Here is an 8,654-nt window from a genome sequence, read left to right on the forward strand (position 1 = left end):
CCCCCCAGCACCCCCAGGGCCACCCCCACTGGCACGCCCAGGGCCACCAAGCCCCCACCCCAGGGCAGTCAAACCCCCAGGGTCACCAAACCCTTGGAGCCACCAAACTCCAGGCCCCCTGAACCCCAGGGCCACCAAACCCTTGGACCAGTAAAATGTGGTGGCACCAAACCCAGGGCTGAGAAATCCAGGGCCACCAAACCCCAGGGAAACCAAACCCTGGGGCCACCAAAACCTGGGTCACAGAATCTCTCAGGCCACCAAATTCTGGGACACCAAAGCGTTCAGCTGCCAAATCTTGGAGCCACCAAACCATGGTGGCACCAAATCCCAGGGACACAAAACCCTGAGCTACCAAACCCCGGAGCCACTAAATCTTGGGCCACCAAACCCTGGGTCACAGAACCCCTGGCCACCAAACTCTGGGGCCACCAAAGCCTGGTGCCACCAAATCCCAGGGACACAAAACTGAGCCCCCAGACCCCGGAGCCGCTAAACCCTGTGCCAGCAGAGCCCGGGTGCCCCGGCAGGCGCTGCCCGCCTGGCACACCTGGGAGATGAGGAGCTGGCAGGAGGACAGCTCGCGGCCCGTCACCTCCAGCTTGCGGTGGCACTCCACCTGCAGGCTCTCCAGCTGCCGGCAGCGCTTCACCACCGACTTCACCTCCGACTTGATCTTGCTGATGTAGAGCCGGGCAACGGCGAACTCCTCCTCGATGGCCCCGCTCACCTCCACCGGCTGGCACGGCACGGCACGGCACGGCACGGGGCACAGGAATGGCACAGAGTGGGTATGGCACAGAGTGGGTATGGCACGGCATGGCACAGGAATGGCACAGAGTGGGTATGGCACAGAGTGGGTATGGCACAGCACAGGAATGACACAGCGTGGGTATGGCACATCATGGCACAGCATGGCATGGCACGGCACAGTGTGGGTATGGCACAGCACAGGAATGGCACAAGAGTGGCACAGGAATGGCACAGCATGGCACAGCATGGCACAGCACAGGAATGGCACAGAGTGGGCATGACATGGCACGGCACAGCATGGCATGGGACAGCACAGGAATGGCACAGTGTGGGTATGGCACGGCATGGTACGGCACAGCATGGCACAGTGTGTGTACCACACACAGGTGCAGCATGACACGGGCATGGCATGGCACAGTGTGGGTATGGCACAGCATGGGTATGGCATGGCACAACATGGCACAGGTGTGTACCACACACAGGTACAGCATGGCATGGCACGGCGTGGCACATGGGTGTGGCGTGGCATGGCACTGAATGCTGCAGGCCTGTCCCAGGCACAGTGTGGCACAGGCATGTCCTGCACACGTGTGTGGCACGGGGATGGCACGCACAGGGGATGGTACACATGGGGCATGGCATGGGGATGGCGTGGGCAGTGCAGGGGCATGGCATGGCACAGGCAGCACAGCTGGCACGGGGTGGGCGTGACACTCACTGGGGTATGGTGACAGGGACACGGAATGGGCATGGGAGGGACACGGGATGGGCACGGCACAGCTGGGTGTGACATGGCACGGCTCTGCTGCGGGCACTGCACGGCACGGGTGGCACAGGCAGGGCAGGGACACCCCACACTCGAGGAAGGCACGGCAGGGGCACATCCTGCATGGCACAGACCCCCCTCTCCCCCTGCCCCGTGCCCCCGTGCCCCCGTGCCCTCACCAGTTTGATGTCGCCGCTGCCCACGAGGGCGCTGAGCTCGCTCAGGTCCCGCAGGAGCCCGTTGAGCACCTCGGCCGCGCGGCGCCGCTGCTGCCCCCCGAGCTCCCGCGCCCGCGACAGCTCCGACTCCAGCGACAGCGTGGTGGCCTGCCACAGCGACAGCGCTGGCACCGCGGGCACGGCACCCGGCACCCCCCCGGGACCCCCCCGGGCCAGGAGGGCACACCCAGGACATCCTGCGGGCCCCCCGGGCACCCCCGCACCTGAGCACCCCAACACTGCCGACACCCCCTGTGCCCCCCACAAGCTTGGCATCCCCTGTGCCCCCACAGCCCTGGCACCCCCCCTGTGCCCCCTGTGCCCCCTGTGCCCCCACAGCCCTGGCACCCCCTGTGCCCGCACACCCAGCATGCCCTGCCCCTGCCTGAGCCCCCCCGCCCGGGCAGCCACACCGGGCACTGCCAGCACGCCCTGGCATCACCCAGTGCTGCCCAGTGTCGCCCAGTACCACCCAGTGGTGCCCAGTACCACCCAGTACCGCCCAGTACCATCCAGAACCATCCAGCACCACCCAGTCCCGCCCAGCCTGGCACCCCCAGCACCCCAAGGTGCCACCCGAGGGGAGCACCCAGCCTGGCACCCCGGTTCAAGGGCAGGGTTCCCCAGTTTGGGCACTGGTTTGAGGCAGGGGAATCCCCCCTTCTGCTCGGGGGGAGTCTCTTTTTGGGGTGTGGCTTGATGGGAGGGGGAGCCCCCTCTTTGGGGTCCAGTTTGGGGTTTAGGGGCTCCCAAGTCTGAAGCTCCTGTTTTGGGGTTTCCCTGGCTCGCAGCATCCCAGTTTGGGTTTGGGGGCCCCAGTCTGGGCCTGGGGGAGGGGGCTTTGGGGGTGCTGTGTCAGAGCGGGGGGGTCCCAATGGGCTCCACACGGGTTTTCCACTGGGGTTAGGAGCCAGTTTGGGGTTACCAGCGGGGTCTAGGGGGGATCTCAGCAGGGATCCCAAATGTAGGACAACTCTCGGTGGGAGCCCATTGGGGGGCCCAGCCTGACCCCCCCAGGGGCTCCCAGTGTGGAGCCCCAGCAGGAATCCCCACTGGCCATGGGCATTCCCAGTAGGATCCTGCTGGGAATCCCTCTGGGGTGCCCAGGGGGCTCTCAGCAGGTTCCCAGAGCCACTTTGGGGTTCCCAGTGGGGGAGTCCCAGCAGGGATCCCAGCTGAGTCCCCACTGGGACCCCACTGGGACCCCACTGGGACCCCACTGGGACTCCTGTTGGGCTCCCAGCAGGACCCCACGGAATTCCCAGTGCAGGGTTCCCAGCTGGATTCCCAGTAGGATCCTGTTGGAAATCCCCACCGGGTTCCTGTGGGAATCCCCAGCAGGACCCCGTTGTGAGTCCTGGTGGGGACCCCATGGAGGTTTTGCTGTGGTGTTTCCCTGCTGGGCTCCCAGTAGGACCCCACTGGGTTCCCAGTTGTGTTCCCAGTTGAGTTTCCCATTGATTTCCCCACTGGGTTTCCTGGTTCGTTTCCCTGTAGGGTTCCCACTGGTTTCCCAGTTGGGTCTCCCCACAGACTTCCTGTAGGGTTTCCCACAGATTTCCCTGTAGATTTTCCCATCGTTTTCCCCACTGGGCTCCCAGTTGGGTTTCCCCACTGATTTCCCTGTAGGGTTCCCATTAGATTTCCCCAGTTGGATTCCCCATTGGTTTCCCCATTGGTTTCCCTGTAAGGTTTCTCATGGATTTCCCTGTAGGGTTCCAACTGGTTTCCCTGTAGGATTTCCCATTGGTTTCCCTGTTGTGTTCCCAGTTAGGTTTCCCAGTTGGGTTTCCCCGTTGGTTTCCCTGTAGGATTTCCCATTTATTTCCCCATTGGTTTCCCCATAGATTTCCCTGTGGGGTTTCCTGTTGTTTTCCCCATTGGTTTCCCTGTAGGTTTTCTCATTGGTTTCCCACAGATTTCCCTGTAGGATTTCCCATTTATTTCCCCATTGGTTTCCCACAGATTTCCCTGTAGGGTTTCCCATTGTTTTCCCCACTGGTTTCTTTCCCTGTTGTTTTCCCCACTGGTTTCCCTGTAGGGTTTCCCAGTTGGGTTTCCCCATTGGTTTCCCTGTGGGATTTCCCATTTATTTCCCCATTGGTTTCCCACAGATTTCCCTGTAGGATTTCCCATTGTTTTCCCCACTGGGCTCCCAGCCTCACTGATGCCCTGCTGTCCCAGTGCATGTCCCAGTGTCTGTCCCGGTGTCTGTCCTGCTGTCTGTCCCAGTGCCTGTCCCGCTGTCTGTCCCAGTGTCCTGGGCCCTGGTGCCTGTCCCTGTGTCTGTCCCCGTGTCTGTCCCTGTGCCTGTCCCAGTGTCTGTCCTGCTGTCTGTCCTGCTGTCTGTCCCAGTGTCCTGCGCTCTGGTGCCTGTCCCAGTGCCTGTCCCTGTGTCTGTCCGACTGTCTGTCCCCGTCCCTGTCCCTATGTCTGTCCCAGTGTCTGTCGCAGTGCCTGTCCTGCTGTCTGTCTCTGTGCCTGTCCCAGTGTCTGTCCTAGTGTCTGTCCCTGTCCCTGTCCCAGTGTCTGTCCCAGTGTCCTAGGCCCTGGTGCCTGTCCCAGTGTCTGTCCTGGCTGTTCTTGTGCCTGTCCCTGTCCCAGTGCCTGTCCCAGTGTCCCTGTCCCTGTGCCAGAGTCTGTCCCTGTCCCTGTCCCTGTCCCATCCTGGTGTGGGTCCCAGTGCCCGTCCCTGTCCCTGTCCATGTGCCTGTCCCTGTGTCTGTCTCAGTGTCCCTGTCCCTGTCCCAGTGTCCCTGTCCCTCCCGGGACACACCGGGACACACCGGGACACACCGGGACACCGGGACCCACGGGACACCGGGACACACCGGGACACACCGGGACACACCGGGACACACCGGGACACCGGGACACACCGGGACACCACGTCACACTGGGACACCCCACACCGGGACACACCGGGACACACCGGGACACACCGGACACCGGGACACACCGGGACACCGGGACACACCGGGACAGCGGGACACCGGGACACACCAGGACACACCGGGTCACACCGGGACACACCGGGACACCGGGTCACAGCGGGACACCCCACACCGGGACACACTGGGTCACCGGGACACAGCGGGACACCGGGTGACACCGGATACCGGGTGACACCGGATACCGGGTCACAGCAGGACACAGGGGGCATGGTGGGGGTCCCACAGGTCATACCGGGGGGGTCCCTGGCAGGTCCGGGGGGTCCCCAGCAGCCCGGGGGGTCCCCACCTTGTCATCCAGCTGCTTGTAGAGCTTGCGGATCTCCTCCTCGTACTTGTGGCGCTCCTCGTCCGAGATGTGGATGACGATGGAGGAGCTGTTGTCGTTCAGGGGGGGCTCCTCGGGGGCCCCCCCCGTGCCCTCGCCCGGGCCCGTGCCCGCCTCGGCCTCGCTCAGCTGCTCCGTCTCGGGCACGGCCTCGCCTGGGGGGGACGCGGCCTCAGAGCCCCCCCCCGGGGCTGGGGGTGCCCCCCGAGCTCGGGGGGGCCCCAGGGTGGGGGTCCCAGCAGGGCTGGGGGTGCCAACAGGGGTGGGGGTCCCAGCAGGGTGGGGGTCCCCCACTGCTCAGCCTCTCCCCGTGAAGGACACGGCCTCGGGGTCTCCTCTGGGGGCTGGGGGCTTTTGGGGTCCCCTCCCCACAGCTGGGTCCCCTTCCCATGGTTGGGGTCCCCATTTCACAATTGGGGCCCCCTCCCCACATCTGGGGTCCCTCCACAGCTCCGGATGCCCCTCCTGGCTCCTCCAAGTCCCCCCCAGGGGACATTCTGTGCCTCAGTGTCCCCAGCAGCTCCGGGGGGGTGGTGGGGTGCCCCGGGGTCCCCCCCGGTTTCGGGGTCTCGCCCAGGTTTCGGGGTGCCCCAGGGTCCCCTCTGGGACACCCCCCCCCACAACTGGGTCCCCTCCCCAGAGTTGGGGTCCCCTTCTCACATCTGGGGTCCCCTCCCCACAAATGGGTCCCCTCCCCAGAGTTGGGGTTCCCATTTTACAATTGGGGTCCCCTCCCCACATTTGGGGTCCCCTCCCCAGGGCTGGGGTCCCCCCACATCTCCGGATGCCCCTCCCGGCTCCCCCAGTCCCCCCCCCAGGGGACACGCTGTGCCTCAGTGTCCCCAGCAGGGCTGAGGGGATGGTGGGGTGCCCCGGAGTGCCCCCCAGTTTTCGGGGTGCCCCGGGGTCCCCCCCAGGTTTTGGGGTCTCGCCCAGGTTTCGGGGTGCCCCAGGGTTCCCCCCAGGTTTCTGGGTCTCCCCCAGGTTTCGGGGTGCCCCCAGTTTTCGGGGTGCCCCGGGGTCCCCCCCAGGTTTTGGGGTCTCGCCCAGGTTTCGGGGTGCCCCAGGGTCCCCCCAGGTTTCGGGGTCCCCTCCAGGTTTCGGGGTGCCCCAGGGTTCCCCCCAGGTTTCTGGGTCTCCCCCAGGTTTCGGGGTGCCCCCAGTTTTCGGGGTGCCCCGGGGTCCCCCCCAGGTTTTGGGGTCTCGCCCAGGTTTCGGGGTGCCCCAGGGTTCCCCCCAGGCTTCTGGGTCTCCCAGGTTTCGGGATCCCCCCCAGGTTTCGGGGTCCCCCCCGGTTTCGGGGTCCCCCCGGTTTCGGGGTGCCCCCGGTCTCGGGGTGCCCCTCACCGCTCCTCCAGCGGCCCAGCTCGGCCTCCAGGCGCTGCAGCGTCTCCCGCAGCGCTTTGTTCTTCTCCTTCTCCTTCTCGAACTTCTTCTTCCACTGCTCGGCCGTGAGCTCCAGGTTCACCGAGGCCGTGTTCTTGATGGTCTTGGCCCTGGGGGCACCCGGACCTGGCACCCCGAAACTGGCACCACTGCCCCCCGAAACCGGGAACCCCGGAACTGGCACCCCTGCCCCCCAAAACTGGCACCCAGGAACTGGCACCCCGAAACTGGCACCCCGAAACTGGCACCCAGGAACTGGCACCCCTGCCCCCCAAGACGGGGAACCCCGGAACTGGCACCCCTGCCCCCAAAACTGGCACCCCTGCCCCCAAAACTGGCACCCCTGCCCACTGAAACCGGGAACCCCGAAACTGGCACCCCGAAACTGGCACCACTGCCCCCCGAAATTGGCACCACTGCCCCCCAAAACTGGCACCCCAAAACTGGCACCACTGCCCCTCGAAACTGGCACCCCGAAACTGGCACCCCTGCTCCCCTCACCGGGCACCCCAGGGTCACCCCAGGGTCACTCCACGGGGGTCACCTCCCCTCTCCCCTCCCTCCCTGGGGACCCCAGCGCAGCCCCCGCGGGGTGCAGGGGGCAGGGGGCTCCGGTTGGGGACACACGGGGGACACGGGCTTGGGGCTGGGGACACACGGGGGACAGCGGGCTCAGGGGGACACACACAGGGGCAGGGGGCTCAGGGGGACACGGGAGTGGGACATGGGGACAGCGGGGGGACAGGGTGACACACGGGGGACAGCGGGCTCGGGTTGGGGACATGGGGGGCTCGGGGGTCTCACCGTGCCCTCGGCCAGCGCCGAGATGACGTTGCCCAGCGCCGACAGGGACTTGTTGATGTTTTTGGCCTCGTCCAGCACAGCCCCCTCAGCCCCTGTCTTGCTCACCTGGGGGAGGGGGCGGCTCAGGGACCCCCCAAGTGCCCCCCTCCCCCAGGGACCCCCCCAGGGATGGTCGCAGACCCCACCCCAGGGTGGCACCAGGCAGGAGACCCCAGTGCCAGCACCCAGGGACCCCCGCCCCAAACTGACAGTCCTGAAACCTGACAGCCCCAAACCACAACGGCCCCAAAAATGGCCCTAACGGCCCCAAAACCCCCCAATGACCCCCCAAAAAAACCCAAAAATGGCCCAAATAAACCCCAACGCCCCCAAAACACCCATTGGTCCCCAAACCCCGGTGGCCTCAAAAACCCCAATGGCCCCAAAAATGGCCAAAATAACCCCAAACCCCAATATCCCCCAAACTCCACGGACTCCCCCCAAATGCTCCCACCCCTCCCAACGCCCCCCAAAATCTCATGAACGGCCCCAAGTCCCACCCTCCCGGGGGAACACTCTCCCAGTGCCCTCCCATTGCTCCCAGTGCCCCCCCCGAGCCCCTCCCAGTACTCCCAGTGCCCCCAGTGCTCCCAGTGCCCCCCCAGTGCCCTCCCCAGTGCCCCCCCGTCCCCATGGTGTCCCCATGTCCCCGTGTCCCCGTGTCCCCGTGTCGCTCACTGGTGACAGCCACGTGCCGGTTGGATTTCCCCTCGTCGATGACATCCAGGATCTCCTCGGGGCTGGACACGAAGCGCTCGGTGCAGCCCTGGGGGGGCGGGGGTGGGGGGTCAGAGCCCATCCCCCACCCTGAGTGACCTGGGGGGGCTCAGAGCCCATCCCCCACCCCGGGGGTGCCCACGGGGGGTCCCCAGCCCCTCCCCCCCGGCCCCTCCCCCCCTCACCTTGACGTAGGGCACGCGGTTCTTGTCCTCGTGCACCGACAGGTTGGTCTTGGTCACTGGGGGGACACGGGGGGTGCGGTGGGGCCTCCCAGTGCTCCCAGTTCCCAGTGCTCCCAGTAACATCCCAGTGCCTCCCAGTAACCAACCAGTGACCACCCACTTCCTCCCAGTGCTCCCAGTAACCACCCAGTGCCTCCCAGTAACCTCCCAGTGCCTCCCAGTTACCTCTCAGTGTCTCCCAGTGCCTCCCAGTAACCACCCACTGCCTCCCAGTGCTCCCAGTAACATCCCAGTGCCTCCCAGTAACCAACCAGTGACCACCCACTGACCTCCCAGTAACCTCCCAGTGCCCCCAGTGCTCCCCCATCCCCTTCCATTGTTTCCAGTTCTTCCCAGTAACCACCCAGTCATTCCCAGTAACCACCCAGTACTCATCAGTTGGCCCCCAAGAGCTTCCCAGTGCCCCCCAGTCCCTCCCAGTCCCCCCAGTCCCTCCCAGTCCCCCCA

At 65.6% G+C, this 8,654-nt stretch overlaps 1 protein-coding gene across 1 annotated transcript in view; it reads right to left on the bottom strand.

The window, feature by feature from the left end:
• Positions 1–8,654, bottom strand: part of KIF5A (kinesin family member 5A) — a 27,142-nt gene that overhangs the window by 10,055 nt on the left and 8,433 nt on the right. The window contains exons 5-11 of the mRNA XM_039703317.1: positions 8,148–8,232; positions 7,901–8,011; positions 7,207–7,311; positions 6,364–6,601; positions 4,924–5,171; positions 1,699–1,845; positions 551–739 (exon numbers count right to left, since the gene is read on the bottom strand). Of these exons, the coding sequence (XP_039559251.1) occupies positions 551–739; positions 1,699–1,845; positions 4,924–5,171; positions 6,364–6,601; positions 7,207–7,311; positions 7,901–8,011; positions 8,148–8,232 (1,123 nt within the window). The remainder of the gene's footprint in view (positions 1–550; positions 740–1,698; positions 1,846–4,923; positions 5,172–6,363; positions 6,602–7,206; positions 7,312–7,900; positions 8,012–8,147; positions 8,233–8,654) is intronic.

Source organism: Passer montanus, unplaced genomic scaffold (assembly GCF_014805655.1).
Source record: "Passer montanus isolate IOZ18808 unplaced genomic scaffold, ASM1480565v1 scaffold162, whole genome shotgun sequence".
Lineage (NCBI taxonomy): Eukaryota > Metazoa > Chordata > Aves > Passeriformes > Passeridae > Passer > Passer montanus.